Source organism: Schistocerca cancellata, chromosome 8 (genome assembly GCF_023864275.1).
Source record: "Schistocerca cancellata isolate TAMUIC-IGC-003103 chromosome 8, iqSchCanc2.1, whole genome shotgun sequence".
NCBI lineage: Eukaryota > Metazoa > Arthropoda > Insecta > Orthoptera > Acrididae > Schistocerca > Schistocerca cancellata.
In genome coordinates, this window is record NC_064633.1 from 122,623,880 (window position 1) to 122,640,989 (window position 17,110).

The window sequence follows — 17,110 nt, forward strand, 5'->3', positions numbered from 1 at the left end:
TCCATATTCACCTACTATGTTTCCTTCTCTTCCTTTTCCTACTATCGAGTTACAGTCACCCATGACTATTTTTCGTCTCCCTTCACTGTCTGAATTTCTTTTATCTCATCATACATTTCACCAATCTCTTCATCATCTCTGGAGCTAGTTGGCATATAAACTTGTACTACTGTGGTAGGCATGGGCTTCGTATCAATCTTGGCCACAATAATGTGTTCGCTATGCTGGTTGTAGTAGCTTACCCGCATTCCTATTTTCCTATTCATTATTAAACCTACTCCTGCATTACCCCTATTTGATTTTGTGTTTATAACCCTGTAGTCACCTGACCAGAAGTCTTGTTCCTCCTGCCACCGAACTTCACTTATTCCCACTATATCTAACTTTAACCTATCCATTTCCTTTCTTAAATTTTCTAACCTACCCGCCCGATTAAGGGATCTGACATTCCATGCTCCGATCCATAGAATGCCAGTTTTCTTTCTCCTGATAACGTCCTCCTGAGTAGTCCCTGCCTGGAGATCTGAATGGGGGACTACTTTACATCCAGAATATTTTATCCAAGAGGACACCATCATCATTTAACCATACAGTAAAGCTGCATGCCCTCGGGAAAAATGACGGCTGTAGTTTCCCCTTGCTTTCAGCCGTTCGCAGTACCAGCACAGCAAGGCCGTTTCGGTTAGTGTTACAAGGCCAGATCAGTCAATCATCCAGACTGTTGCCCCTGCAACTACTGAAAAGGCTGCTGTCACACGTTTGTCTGGCCTCTCAACAGATACCCCTCCATCGTGGTTGCACCTACAGTACGGCTATCTGTGTCGCTGAGGCATGCAAGTCTCCCCACCGACGACAAGGTCCATGGTTTTCAACATCTTTGAAAAAAACTGCTGGATCTTTTCAATTGTTTCTTCACCTATACCTACTTCTTTCTTCTTTCCTAAAAATGGAAGAATGCCTTGGTCTTTCACTAATTTTCGGGTTAGTTTAACCAAACGGTGAGAAATGTTGAATTCATGAACTATTTTTTCTCTTGACCATGAGTCAAGGAGCAAACTTAAAATTTAAAATTTTTCCTATTTATATGTCACTGAACATTTAATTTTTAATTTCTCTATTCAGCTCAAATATTCAGTGTCAGATGATGCTGGTGGTAGGTTTTCTTCTTTAGAAATTATATTGGTATTTGTGTTATTTAAGCACGAGTCCAAGTTTTTTCTAATTTTGTCTGATATTTGTTGTACCTTATTTTCAATAGCTGCTTTTCTTTTCCTGCTACTTAATTTTATTATTTTTGAAGCAGGAGATACGTCTAAATTAGAACAAGCAAAATCCAATATGCTAGCAGCTTCCTCATTAGGAATATAAATGTCATTAACAAGGTTACATGATTCTGGTTCTGGATTCACAACAAATATTTTTGAGTAACAATTTGGGTAAAGGGAATTTCCAGGATTCGCATTACGTTTCACTTTGGAAGTTGTTTGTCTCACATAACAAGGTCAAATGTTCAAGTTTTATTTCCCTCAAACCTTTAGTAATAGGCTTTTTATGAACTTGAAGTGGATCACAGCACTTTCTTCCAAAAATGTGGTTGTATTTCAGAATATATTTCTTCTCATGATACTCACACACTGAAGTTACAGAAGAACTTACTTGAAATTTAAACAAAGTTTTTCTAACTTCATCAAAGTCATTGACATTTTTCTATTTTAATGAAACTGAACCATAAACTGTTTTGTGACACATTTCACTTGCTATCTGTACAAAAGAGCACTGGTCATCCATGTTATTGCATTCCAGTTAATCTCTCTCAAAATTAATTACAAATTACACACACAACAAAGCACATAACAAATTCTAATCTCTCGACGAAGTATGTAAATCCACTCTAACAGAGGTTTCAGAACAGACTGACTGCAACAATGCCACACCCAGCAGTAATGTTCTTCTATATTGACAGTGAACCTAAACGTAAATGGGATTTTTATTACCATAGAACAAAATTGAAAGCTCCTATTGTTTAATATTGCATTATTAAAAATAAATAAACTAAATGAATATTGGATGATAGTGTCAACTAAATATATGTCATAATTACATTTTATTACAATGAAACAATGAACCATTTAAATAGGCAACAGCCATAAGATCAGTTGTAGAGTAATGTGAATTATCTCCTCATTTTCAAAAATTCATATCTTTGTTCACAGTCAGATATCAATGATGAAATTTTTACAGTACGTTGCTATCATATAGGTGTACAAACTGTGCAAAAATCATATTTTTATATTCAGTCCCACCTGAAATAACTAACCCAAAAATTTACAAAAAAATGAAAATTTTCAAATTTCAGAAATTCATTAACATTAAGGAAACGTTAGTAAGTGTTCTTGTTCTATATGAGGCTAGTAGTTTATGATAACTAACTATAGGAAAAAAGTACTCTCATAAATCACTCTTTTTTTTTGGGGGGGGGGGGGGGTCAAAAAAGTTGATGTGTGAGAATTTGGATACCAAACTTTGGAGGTTATTTTGACTGATTATTTTTCAATTTAGGGGATTTTGTGTAATACACAATGTTGTAGAGGACACTTTTCTAAAAACAATCATGTCAAATTCAATGTTGTAACTTCACCAAGTGCAGAGATATTTGTATTTTTGCTAACGTCTCTAAACCGAAACGTCATCATGCGCTTACAAATGAAAATGGCTGCCATTCAGTAAATGTGAAAGGTAAAATTTTTTAAAAACTGTTTTGAACTTCTCAATTATAGAGCAATCACATATAAAAAAATTAAAATATTTAAAAATGGTCAAGCAACCATCACTGGACCACTTCATATGGATTGACCCTTCTTTATTTTTAAAAATCTAAATTTGTGTATACATTCTACTGTAATATTAATCCTGATGACTACAAAACAATATTGTTTAATTTTTTGTACAGTACTGTACAGTGTCAATTCTTGGGCATATTGGTCAGAGTCTGTTTTACTCTCTTCAGTTGGTTTCATGCAGCCAAGTCTCACATCTGCTTGATGGTGAGCAGCTGTATATGTCACCTCAGGCTGCTACTCCAGCTGTGTTAAACACAGTGTCCAGCCATGCGAACACATCACTAGCTGATGGTCCCACATCTAGTTAATTGTCAATGCCATCCTCCTGATGATTAGTTTCTTCTTCACACTTTGAATGATTTCATTGTCACTGAGAGTTAGGACACCGATGGCCAAAGAATTACAAGCAAACCACTCACCGACATCTCCTGCAGTGCAAATAGGACATCCAGTGATTTTCAAAAGAATCCTTCTTACATCCACATATGACATTTTGTCCTCTGTTGCTTTTTTTTCTTCCTCTTCCTTTTCACACTTATTTTTATCTTTGTTTGAAATACCATTCCATTTATTCTAAGCTGTTTAAAAAGTGGTTGTCTTCACCATCCTATGCTTACACCACCATGTAAGAACGAGCAGTCTTTTAAATCCAATTCTGCACTCTTTGATGAGTTCTTCCTTGGCCACCACAGGGTCTCAGCCTTTACAAGATCTCTTCCCTTTCTGTGCTGCATGTCTACCCTTCTGTTCTTTTTACCCTCGCTTGGGGAATGTGTCTGGGATATTTTTCAGAATGTGTTCTGAGGTTTTAATAGCCTGACATCGGGAACAGCCCCTCATCTGTTTCTTTCTTTCTTTCTTGGTTCTTCATCTCCTATCCTTCCTCATGTACAGCGTTTGATGTTCCTGTATTTCTTATTCTTCCCTGTGTGCTATTGAATGCTGGTTCACGCTTTTGACACTTAACAGGTGACTGGGTAATGCATAATCCTCAGACGTGGGTCAACAGGTGGGGTTCACACGTACCCCCTAGTACAGGCCATGTCCCGAGAGGGACAACTGGTCTCTCTGTCTGGAGTTGGGGAAATAGACATGAGGTGTAAACAATTACCTTAAGCAGGTAAGCCCCCTTCTGAGGGACCCCAGTTAGAAGTAGTGTGCCATTGGAGACACTAGCAATCATGGGGAATTTTCTCACAATGAGCCAATCACCATCTCAGTCTTCGTCTACTAAACATAAATGGAAAGAGGCTAAAGATTCAGAGACTCTGTCAGCTGCATCTCAGTTCCTTGTGTTATCATGGACTGAAGGAGGTCAATCCTTTGCTATGCTTAATCCGTTTATTTTTGAGAGAGGTGTTGATGCAGTTGCAGGCCCTGTGAAAACTGCTGTTGTTTACGTAATAGAACTGCTTTTGGAGACAAATAGTGCTTTTCAAGCCCAACAACTGCTTGCAGCTTCACTACTCCATGGCTGTCCTGTTTGTGTTGAGGCCCATCGAATGCTACATTCTTCGCATAGTAGTATTTACACTTGGCTGCTTTATGGTCTGACAGGGGGGAGGGGGGAATCCAAAATTATCCCTCTGATCATGGCGTCATTGCAGTCCATCGGTTAATGATAAAGGTTGATGCAAACTTGGTGCCTACACGCACTCTTTTTCTCCTGTTTCATAGAGCTGTGCTGCCATCAAAGATTAAAAAAAGATTAACAGGCTATAAAGTCACCATGGTCCAACTGTACACTCCAGGCCTGGTGCAAACACACTCCCACGTCCTGTCAAAGCAGAGCCAAATTGGTTACTTGTTGTAGGGTTGCTCACAAGAGTAATTGCCAACCTCCTCCTCCCCGCTGTATCAATTGCAACGGCATGGTGCAATTTGAGAAAATGTTCCAGCTGATAGTCTCAGATTTGGCTGAAATTTAGCACACCAATGCTACCAAGTGTGGAACACTCACGTACAAAATTTTAAGTTCCCCTGCCAATTAGTTTCAGAATTATGGCTTGTGAAAGAAGGTGACATGACCTGGAAATTGCAACCCGCATCTGGCAATCTATCTTCAGGCCCAACTTCAGGTCTTAATAACTTTGGAACTATTCCACACAGTCCAGTGAAATTTTTACAACCCAGTAACATCCACTTAGAGAACACACTCTATAAATCAAAACATCAACATATTTCTGAAGGAAAATAAAAAATTCCAAAATGTGATTAAAAAATGTAATATGTTAAAAGGTACATATTGTAGGTGCCCTCTATGCCAAATATAATTCACTCAAAAAGGTTTTTTTTAAAAGCATAATGTGGCCTAAACACACACAGAACTCCTCTTGCCCATATCAGTCATACAAACAAAGTTACATGCACACGAAAATACAAAAATTTGAAAAATTATCTGTAAAACATGGATTTTTGAAGTGTGGTAGCACAAAAGGGACAAGTGATATCCAAGCCAAATTTCAAACACTGCATAAGTAGACCATAATATAATATGTGGCAAAATTTCAACTTGTTATTGCAAGGCATTTGTGTACAATAAAAGTTGACAGATATGTATTTGGTTACGTTTCTTTTAACACGATTTAGCAAGTAATAGTGATGATGCAGACAGCTTGTTTCAGATAAAGCTGCAGCAATTGTTGGGAATCATTAGGCAACACAAAGTTAAACAATGGTAGTTTTCTGGGACAGAATGAGTCATTGTTAGGCAGGAACAACAAAGGAAACAAGCAACAATTACAGGTTACTCATGTTTTTAAGATTATAGTTCAGACTGGTCAGTACTGTTGTGGAAAATCAGTATGGAGGCAGAAGAGTGTACTAGTGGTGCATTTGTTCAAACAAGTTGCAGTATTGGTAGAGCACAAGCATCTGAATGTCATAAAACAACATATGGAAGGAAATGTGGCATTTGCTTTGTAGTGTATGATCTGGATGAATTGGACCAAGATTTGTTGCTATGGAGATCAGGGATACACCCTGTGGGCACAAGAAGTACAGTTCCAGGAAACTTTAGTGTTTGTTATCATCATATGAAAGTTTTTCTGGGTAAGTATTATTTCCTACAATGAAGTTGTTTTGATCCATTTCGGATTCATAGGAAGATAGTGAAGTGTAGCCTCAGAGAAATGAAAACAGGACAAAAGTTATGTTCCAGGTGAGTTACACTGCTAAAAAATGAAGATTATTCTGATAATTTACATGACAGTGGCGAAAAGTATCAGCCACCTACAACCACAGTGGATGAGCAATTAAATGCTTCAGTGACTGCTCTTGGTTTCTCTCCCATGAAGACACACAAAGTTGGGAAAAGAGACAGGCCCAGCTATGGCAGAAGAAAACTACAAGAAGCTCAAATGGAATTAAAACACAAAATAGCTGACACACTAAAGGTAGAAGAGGAAGAACTATCTGCTCCAAAGGAACAGAAGTCATGCCAGAAATGCTCTGATTTGGACAAAATTGTGCACGATTTGAAAGAAAAATGTGCCATATCCACACGTCAGAAAAAAGTAGCTATTCTTACCCTTGCACCTTCCAGCTGGTCTATTGACTACACTGCAAAGGAATTCAATGTTTCTACACATATGGTAAAGCAAGCTAGGAAAATAAAAGCAACCCAAGGAGTGCTTCCACAACTTCAGCAGGCTCAGGGTAAGCAATTGAGTTCAGAAATAAATGTGCTAGTGTCGGAATTTTATGAAAATAATGACTACAGCCAAATAATGCCTGGAAAAAAAAAGAATACGTAACAGTGAAAATGGTAAATGTACATGTACAGATGCAAAAAAAAGACTGTTGCTATGCAACATATCAGAACTATATGTAGAATTCAAGGAAAAGTATCCCAACACCAAAGTAGGTTTATCATCTTTTTTCAATCTGGGTTGTGCCTGTAAGTGCAAGGGGCACACACAATGTTTGTGCATGTGAGACCCATCAAAATGCTAAGCTGATGTTTACTGCTATAAAGGATTCTGGTCTGGATTACAAAGGTGCAATGAAGCTGCTAGTGTGTGACATCAGTTCCTACCAGTGCATGATACACAGGTGTGAAAAGTGTCCTGGTAAGGCAAATCTTGCAGAACACATGAATAACAAACTGTATGGTGAACTCCTTATGGATGACGATGAACTTGTTTCTTATAAACAATGGACACACATGGATCACACAAGTCTTGAAACAAAGCGAAGTACAGTGGAAGATTTTATTGAAATGTGTTGTCAAAAAACGGACAAACTGACCACACACAGCTTCACAGCAACAGCACAATCGGCTTATCTCCAGTTTTGTAAGGATAATTTGAAACAAGATGAAATTATAGTAATACTAGACTTTTCTGAAAATTATGCATTTATAGTTCAAGATGCCATCCAAGGATATCATTGGGACAACATTTAAGCAACTCTCCAGCCATTTGCAATTTACTTTAGAGGTGAATCATGTGATGTGTCTGTCATGAATCTGTGCATTTTTCGTGACTGTTTAATTCAAGATGCCATTGCAGTTCATGCCCACATTTTCACTGTCATGGCATATGTGAAAAACAACCTGCCTCACATACATTTTGCGAAATACTTCACTGATGGGGGAGCTAGTCAGTACAAAAACTGTAAAAATCTCAAAAATTTATGCATGCATTACTGTGACTTTCAGATTCACGCAGAATGGAATTTTTTCACAACAATTCATGGTAAAAATGTATGTTATGGTATTGGTGGTACCATTAAGTGCATGGCATCACGACCTGGTCTGCAGCACCCTACAGAAGGTCACATTCTAACACCTCTTCAATTATTTACCTGGGTACAGATAAATATATCTGGCATACAATCATTCTATGTTTCGAAAGATGAGGTGAAATCAGTTGAAGAGTTGCTAAAAAGCAGACTAGAACAAGTTCAAACTGTTGCAGGTACAAGGAGCCATCATCACTTCTCTCCAGGAGACTCTGACAATGTGCAGATGAGATGACAGTCCGGTTATAACCATAGGTTCATGCACAATATGTGTCTTCACAGTGTGTCTGACTCAGGATTCAGAAGCAAAAGCAGCAACATACAACCAGGTTGTTATGTTATTGCTGTTTATGATGACAAATTGTACTTAGGATGTGTTTCAGAGTGCTGTGAAGCAGAATGTGATGTATTTGTGAACTTCATGGCACTGGCAGGACCAGCAAGATCATTTCATTGGCCATGTTTGGCAGACAGGTGTTGGATTCCTTTTGAACATATTCTTATGACAGTTCCAGTTCGTACCACATTGTCAGGAAGACAGTAAAATTTGCCACTCAATGTACAGAGTACAGTAGCTAAAGTGTGGGAGAACTTCTCTTCGAAGCACAATCAACTGGTTTTTAGCAGTTAAAGTGCAGTAAACATTAATGATATGTTGTGTTAATCTGTCTATATGTTGTTGCTTAGTGACTAAACAGTTGTGGGAGAGGATAAGAAGAGGCAGAACAGTTTACGATATGTTTTTACAAAATTGTGTTGTAGAAAAATGGCCACATCACCAAATACATCTGTCAACGTCCATTGTACACAAATGTCTTGCAATAACATGCTGAAATTTTGAGATATATATCATTATGGTCTACTTATGCAGTGTGTGAAATTTGGCTTGGATACCACTTGTCCCTTTAGTGCTACCACACTTCGAAAATCCATGTTTTTCAGGTAATTTTTCAAATTTTTATATTTTCGTGTGCTTGTAACTCAGTTTTTGTGACTGATATGGGCATGATGAGTTCTGTGTGTGTTTAGGCCATATTATGCTTACCACAAAAAATTTATACCCCTTTTGAGTGAATTATATTTGGCATAGTGGGCACCTACAATATGTACCTTTTAACGTATTACATTTTTTAAATCACATTTTGGAATGTTTATTTTCCCTCAGAAATATGTTGCTGGTGTTTTGATTCATGGAGTGTGTTCTCTAAATGGATGTTACTGGGTTGTAAAAATTTCGCTGGACTGTGTGGAGTAGTTCCAAAGTTATTAAGACCTGAAGTTGGGTCTGAAGATAGATTGCCAGATGCGGGTTGCAATTTCTGGGTCACGCAACCTTCTTTCACAAGTCATAATTCTGGAACTAATTGGCAGGGGAAACTAATACTTTGTACATGAGTGTTCCACATGTGGTAGAATTAGTGTACTGAATTTCAGTCAAATCTATGAGCTGGAGTCCCTGGTTGAACTGACATGGAATGACCCATGTACCTCAATGAGCAGGCCATCCAGGAGATTCAGGTGAAGGAAAAATGTACCTTACCCTGTTGCTGGAAAGTTGTTGGCTATTCAAAAGCCTGTGTTTTACAATTTGGTACTTACAGTTCAATTCTGCTTTGCCTTACTCCCTAACTGACATGGCCACACTGACCCCTGGCATCCAATTCCATATTGCAGTCATAAAATCCCTGTCTCCTTCTCCTACAGATGTGCAGTAAGCCACCAAATCTTCGCCCCAGCAGTCAAATCTCCTGCTTCACAACTGGCAGGAAAGGACAAGAGGAACACTCCCATGAAGACTTGTTGCGTCCGTCCAGCTGACAATTAACTGAGTCTTCATCTGCCAGTCAAAAAGGCTCAAAGAAATTAATTGAAGACAAATGGTCTTTTCCTTCCCTGATTCGGAGATCGTCTTCAATGGTGTTGCCATGTGATACCCTCACCCAGCCAGCCTCCATTTTTGCCAGTCACCCTGCCTACTGTTTTTCTGCCCTTGAATCCACAGGCCAACCTAGAGAAAATGCTGATGTCTCTGTAGATCTTGTGGAACAGGATCCTCCAGCCACTGACCCTGTACCAGTGAGTGTTCGAAGGCTGACACTCAGCAGCTGCCGAAGTGACATTTGTTCGCTCTTCCCCTTTTCCCATCATGACTCTCCTCCAGTAGAATGTTTGCAGCATTAGATCCAGTAAGGAAGAATCGTGGCTGCTCTTGAAATCGAAGCATCTGCTTGTTTTCTGCCTCCAAGAAACAAAATTACATTCTCGTGACTGCTTTGACCTCTTGCATTTCCTTCTGATCTGCTTTGACCTTGATCCCAAAGGTGGCACTCCATCTCATGGGGGAATCATGCTGCTCATCCAGAATGACATTGGTAGTCAAACCATCTCAATGAACATTCAGCTGTGCACTACTGCAGTCCGCATTTCCCTTCCTCATTTCCCCTTTTCCCTTTGCAGTGTTACATCCCTCTCTGTCATTTGGTGTCTCTAGGGCAGACTTCCTCCAGCTTACTGATCAAATCCTTCACTCCCTTTTTGCTGCTCAGAGACTTTAATTCACACCATCCTCATTGGGGCTCTTTGAGAACCTGACCAAGAGGTGCCCTCTTGGCTGACCTTCTCAATCAACTCATTGTTCCTTTCTGACTCCATGCACACATATTCCCATTTGGACGTCTTGTTCAGCATTGCCCAGCTTCTCCATCGTCTTAAGTGGTTAGCTCTCTGACATTTACTCGAGCGACCATTTCCCAAGTGATATCCATTTAGTGACTCTTATCCCACCTACATATAAACTCAATTGGCAGCATTCTTAGGCTGACTGGAGGCTGTACTACTCCTTGGAAACCTTCACTGAACAACAGTTCCCAAGTTTTGATGACCAGGTAGAATGCCTTAAAAGGTTATCCTTACCACCACAGAAGGTTTCCTACATCGCACTTCATCTTTACCACACCATGTCCCAGTTGCTTGGTGGACTGAGGGATGCCGCAACATGATTCATGGGCAGAGTCATGCCCTTCACATTTTGAACTGTCATTGTACAATGGTGAACTGTATTTGTTACAAATAGTTCGGGGTAGCAGATACGCTAGCTGGATTGCAGTTGCTAGTTCTTTCAACAGTTTCTCTGCCTCTTCCATCTTGTGGGGCAACCTCCAGCAGCTCTTTGGGACCAAAGTCCAGACCCCAATTTCTGGCCTGACCATAGCGGGTGACACCATTGTGGACTTTTGGATCTTACTGCTATCTCCAACACCTTAGGCCACTATTTTGCAGAGATTTCATACACCCTTCTCCTCTCAGAATCATGAATGCTACATTGTTGCCTTTACTATGAGGGTGCTAGATCAAGCTATCACACCCAACAGACAAGAATTAACTGATGAAATTGTAAATGATGTTTTTTAGAAAATCATTAAGTGGTTCGCTGCAAATGGACTCTCATTAAACTTTGACAAAACACAGTATATAAAGTTGCACACAGTAAATGGAATGACCCATTAATAGATATAGACTTCGATCAGAAATCGGTAGCTAAGGTAGAATATTCAAAATTTCTAGGGGTATGCATTGATGAGGGGTTGAACTGGAAAAAACAGACTGAAGATCTGCTGAAACGTTTGAGTTCAGCTACTTATGCTATTTGGGTCATTGCAAATTTTTTTAATATACATCTCAGTAAATTAGCTTACCACTCCTATTTTCATTCCCTGCTCTTGTATGGAATCATATTCTGGGGTAACTCATCATTGAGTAAAAGAGTGTTCATTGCACAAAAGTGTGTAATCAGAATAATTGCTGGAACACATCCAATATCATCCTTCAGACACTTGTTTAAAGAGCTAGAGATCTTCACTGTAGCCTCACAATAAATATATTAACTTATGAAATTTGTTGTTAACAATCCGAATGAATTCGAAAGTAATAGCAGTGTACATGACTACAACACTAGGAGAAAGGATGATCTTCACTACTCAAGATTAAATCTAACTTTGGCTCAGAAGGGGGTAAATTATGTTGCCACAAAAATCTTTGGTCACTTACCTAATAGCATCAAAAGTATGACAGATGGCCATATAGCATGTAAAAGGAAATTAAAAGAATTTCTGATTGGCAACTCCTTCAACTCATTAGATGAATTTTTGGATATATTAAGTGGGTAATTTCCCCACCCCCACCCAAAAAGAAGTATTAAAAATATTTAGTGTGATGTAATATTTTGTGTAATGTAATACCTCGTATAGACACCTTTTATTAACCTGACACGTTCCACATCATTACGAAGTGTTGTATTCATGATTTATGGAACAGGTACTAATCTAAAAGTTGTCACTTCATCCCGAACCTCCACCCCATGGCCAGACGATGTTCACATTCAGATGTTGCAGCACCTTTCTCTTGCGGTCAAGCACTTTCTTCTTCGTACATACAATTGCATATGGGCAGAGGGCGCATTTCCCAGATGCTGGCGTGAAGCCACTGTCATACTTGTGCCTAAGCCCGTTAAGGACAAACACCTTCTTTCTATTTACTGCCCCATTTCTATCACCAGCTGTGTTTGCAAGATGATGGAACATGTGATTTACGGTCGTTTGGTATGGTGGCTTGAATCTCACAATCTGCTAACCATTGCACAATGTGGATTTTGAGCACGCAGTTCTGCACTTGACCACCTCGTCACTTTGTCAACCCTTTACATGAATGGTTTTCTGCGGAAATCCCAGAATGTCGACATGCTTTTTGATTTGGAAAAAGCCTACACCACCTGCAGAACGACTGGTATCTTCCGTACTCTATACACATGGGGTTTCTGAGGTCACCTGCCCCATTTCCTTCAGGAATTTTTGAAAGACTGAGTTTTCAAGGTACGTGATGGTTTGGCCTAATCAGACACCTTTATCCGGGAATCATGATGTTCTCCTCAGCGGATACATATGCTGTTCGTATGCCATGCCCGGCCACTCATCCTATGCCTCCTCCTTTGATGACTCCCTTGACCACCAGTATGGAATGCATCCATTTTGTCTGTTACCTCCCAGAGTCACTTTCGGCTATTTTTCTGGCTTAACTTCACACTACCTGCCACGTTCCCAATTGCTGTTAACCCTTCACGATCATGGCTTCATGCGCCAGTCCATATTCATCTTGGACTTCATTCACATCCTAAGGAAACTGCTCCATATTCATTGTATCACTGTAAGTTTCTCAACTTCGCATGTAATTTAGCTACAGTACCTTCGTGTACACTAATGCCTCTTGGACTGATCGTGGTGTCAGGTGTGTCTTTGTCATTCACACCACCCATTTTCGGTATCTGCTACTGGAACTCTGCTCAGTATTTACAGCAGACCTCTTTGCCCTCTATCAGGCTGCTCAGTACATCCAGCAACAAAAGGTTTTGCTCCAATTCTCTTAGTGCCCTTCAGAATCTTTGTGTGCTGTTCACAGACCATCCCTTAGTGCAGTGGATCCAAGAAGGCTTCCTCTTGCTCCCTCTTGAGGGAACTGCTGTGATATTTATGTGGATTTCTCTTCACATCGGTTGGACAGGAAATGAGGCTGCCGACTCTACTGCCAAGGCTACAGTCGTCCTAACTTGGCCTGCTAGCTCTTCCATTCCTTCCAAGGGTATCTGTGTTGCCGCCTGTCAGCCTCTGATGTCACTTTGGCATCACCACTGATCCTCTCTGCATGGAAGCAAGCTCTGGAGAATTAAACCTCTCCCAACAGCTTGGCCAACCTCCTCTCGGCCCTCTCGCTGTGAGGAGATCATTTAGATAGATTGCTTATTGGGTACTGTCATTTTAGCCATTGCCATTTGTTAGTGGTGATCCCCCACCATTAATCCTCATTGTAATCAACCTTTGATGGTCTGCCATTTCCTGACCGTATGCCCTTTTTTAACTGTTTACATTCTACTGTCTGTCTGCCATTGAGTTATTGGCTGTTTTAGCAAATTACGTGGGGGTGTCAACCACATTTTGCTTTGTATCTGTCATAGCTATAGGGTAAAGGACATTTAATCTTCAGTTCAGGACCTCCATTGTATCTGTAGTTTATTTTTTTGGACCTTTCTCCGATATGATGTCCTAGTTCTTAGGTCTGTTTCCTTCCATTGATTGGGCATGTGGTCACTCTTAACTCATTTTTATGCATAAGTGTTCTATGGTTATGACTTTGGCAAATATGAAAAAAAAAAAAAAAAAAAAAAAAAACTGTTTTTGGTGATGCACCTCAATGCCTTCTGCATTTCCATCTTGTCTCAAAAGCTTCCTCAGCAGTTGTTTTCTATAATGTTCTTGATAGTTACGATAACCAGTTGGGCTATTGCTGCAGCAATGTTGTTATGTTTGGTGGCAGAAAGAGTGTTTTGAAGCGTCTGTCTTGTATATCAAGGTGGCTTTCTGTGGGGTGGATCAATAAGTGGATGCATTGTCCAGAGTTAACATCAATTTCCTTACTTCTTCCCTATGATGCTTTGGCATTTTTTTTTTTTTTAAAAAAACTTCAAGTACGAAAACTGAATTGTACCATTTGTAAAACAAAGTAGCAGTAATCCAGGCCTTTGGTTGATTCTTGTTAAAGATATTCTTATCAACAGAGTAGTATTTTGTGGTTTCCCATAGAGTTAGCACAGTTCAGCATGGTAACATGGTTTCCACTAACCTTATTGCCAGGAGCACTACTTTCCCCTTTAGAAGCTAAAGTTGTCTCAGGCAAAGCCTTGCAAACAAGGCCTATCTAATCTGCATTGTATGAAAATTCAGTGCCATAAGATTCTCTATTAAGTTTGAATTTTTCAATAAAATTTTCTACTCGTTTTGGTCTGCTGACAGTTTTTCACTACTTGAATTCAACTCCTGAACACTGTGCCTTGCCTTGAAATTCTGCAGCCAGCTTTAAATGAACACAAACTGTTGATATTCTTGTCTGAAATTTTGTGATTTTGCAAACAGTCAGTCCTGAAAGGGAGCTTCCCAATGCTTGCTGCTGCAGAAACCACTTGAATATGGCCTCTTCAGTCCCTTTGTCTCCCCCCCCCCCTTTATTATTATTATTATTTCTTTTCTTGATGATCTTCTGTCTTTATTTCAAGGACACACACAAAATTTAAAGTTGAGAACATGTTTTCTTTTTGTGTCTGAAACTGTGTGTTCCCATGCTAAACTTCTCAGCCAAGTGCTTTGCACTCATGCCTCTGTCTAATTGTTCAAGGACGTTTATTTTGTCTGCCAATAATAAGACAATGCATTTACTTTTAGAAGACACATGCTGTACAGTAAATTAAAACGCACACACAGAACAAAACAAAAGATGAAACATCTTGTAACAAATCAGCAGGTATGTTAAGGTCTCGACACAGACTGATTTAGGCCGCACTGAATGACGGGCACCACAAACACACCGTGTGTGTATGCTGCATATACCAATGTTCATACTGTATTCATTATTCACTGGAAGAAAGATTTTTATCTTTTAATACATTTACTATAGAATTATTTTAGAACAATAAAGAAAGATACAGTGTACTATATGTTGTGTTAACTATTACCAAAATCAAAGATTTTAGCCATACAGTACAAATTTCTTTTTCTTCAAAGTGATCCAGATAATTGGTGACAGACAGCTGGACATAGGATGATTGCAATTCTACTGTACAGATTAGTAAGTCACTTTTGAGAGATTGGAAAGTGCCAAAGAAGGCACCTATGTGCCCAGGGCTCGTCGGTGGGGCCAGAGTTTGTGGCTGTGTGTGGTAGGCACTAGATCTTACAATTGCACAGTGTGTTACTTATAAAGAACTCATAAATCCAACATTATCACCATATTCACTATTTTGCACTGTTCAGTTGTTTGTATAAAGAGTGCTGATTTGTGTTGTACAAATCAATGTACTAGCTTAGTATTTCTCCTTTCAGTTACTGCGAAGGGGTGACAATAAATACATGGAGACTGTGTGGATGAGATGTGCACTCACATGCCAGAGCTGCAAGCTGAAGATATCTGAGGTTCATACCTGTACATGGTGAATGGATATAGTGACACTTTGTATCCAGTGACAATGCGTATGTTGAAACTGTAAAATTGTATGTTGGAAGTGTTAAGAATGCTGATTAATTGTGCAAATTACAGAACTTCATTAATTTCAAATTCAGTGATACTCGACAACAGATGTACTGGGAGGATCAACTCGCATCTGCCTAAACAGGTGCCCACAAGACATAGGACAGATGGGGGTAAAAATACGCAGTTTTAGTTTCACTAAATATTAAGAAAAAAAAAACTTGAAGCACTATTACGCAGTCCAGTCATGTTACTGTGTCCACCACCTATGTTCATTGTCAGTCACCCACAGACAGCAGGTGGCAGCACTAGCAGTGGTGGCTATATAAAATTGTGTCGAGGGGAACACAGGAAACAATGCACTCATTGCTTTAATGCGGAAACAGAGTGACGGCTGTGATGAGTATGGGCAAATTGTCATGCAACTGCTGAGCAACTGACAGCCCAAATGAACTAAAGAGCTGTCAACAGTGTCTCTTCAATAAGCGTTCAGCAAACTTTGCTGTGTATCGGCCTTTGCAGCAGAAGACCCATGTTGACTGCCGTTCGTTGGCAACAAAAGCTGGGATTCGTGTGCCAGTACCACAACTTGACAGCCACTGAATGGCAATAGGCGGCCTTTTCAGAAGACTCAAGTTTTATGCTCCATTGGACAGTTGACCGATGTTGTTTAACAATCGTCAGAAGGGTCCACACTAGAGGAGAGAATGTTAAAGTCTGGGGAAAATGTTCGTACACCCTCTGGGTGACTTCATCACTCTAGAAAACCCAGTGGATCAACACAAGTATGTGCCTATCCCTAGGGATCATGTGAACCCCTACATGAAATTTGGTTTTTCTTGGCACACTGGCATCACCAGCATGGCAGTGCAATGTGTCACAGAGGTTACATTGTACATGCTTCCTTTGAAGAGCACCAGTATGAGTTTATCATACTCCCTTAGGCCCCAAACTCCCCAGATTTGAACCCAGGTAAGAGTCTGTGGGACCGCCTAAGTTGGGTTGTTCATGCCATTAATCGTCAACTGAGAAAATGAGCACATTGGCTGCAGCACTGGAGTTTACATGGCTCCACATCTCTGTCAATATCTCCCAGAACCTGAGTGACGCTCTTCCTGCAAGTCTTGCAGCGATCAGACAGGCTTTTGACAGGTGGTCACATTAATGTGACTGGACAGTGTGTATCAGTTATACATGCAGCACTTAGTTTGACAGCTTGATAGCATTGTGTAAAAGTTTCATTGTCATGCACTTATTATTAGAGGAGGAATAATAGTTTACCTAAAGAGTAACTTTGCATACTATTTTCCTATGCTGTGGGCTAACAGTACATTGGTGTGAGGCAAGAGTACATAGTGTGTAAGGATTAGAAATAAATACACGGAAAAACAAATTATTAACTTTCTATTTTGTAAAAATGTCACATTAACATATTTATATAATAGTTTATAACAACCTTT

General features: G+C 39.6%; 1 protein-coding gene across 1 annotated transcript in view; it reads left to right on the plus strand.

Moving 5' to 3' along the window:
• Positions 1–15,595, plus strand: part of LOC126095415 (uncharacterized) — a 118,978-nt gene extending 103,383 nt beyond the window's left edge. The window contains exon 4 of the mRNA XM_049910213.1: positions 15,506–15,595. Within this exon, the coding sequence (XP_049766170.1) occupies positions 15,506–15,551 (46 nt within the window). The 3' untranslated portion in view covers positions 15,552–15,595. The remainder of the gene's footprint in view (positions 1–15,505) is intronic.
• Positions 15,596–17,110: the final 1,515 nt, after the last annotated feature.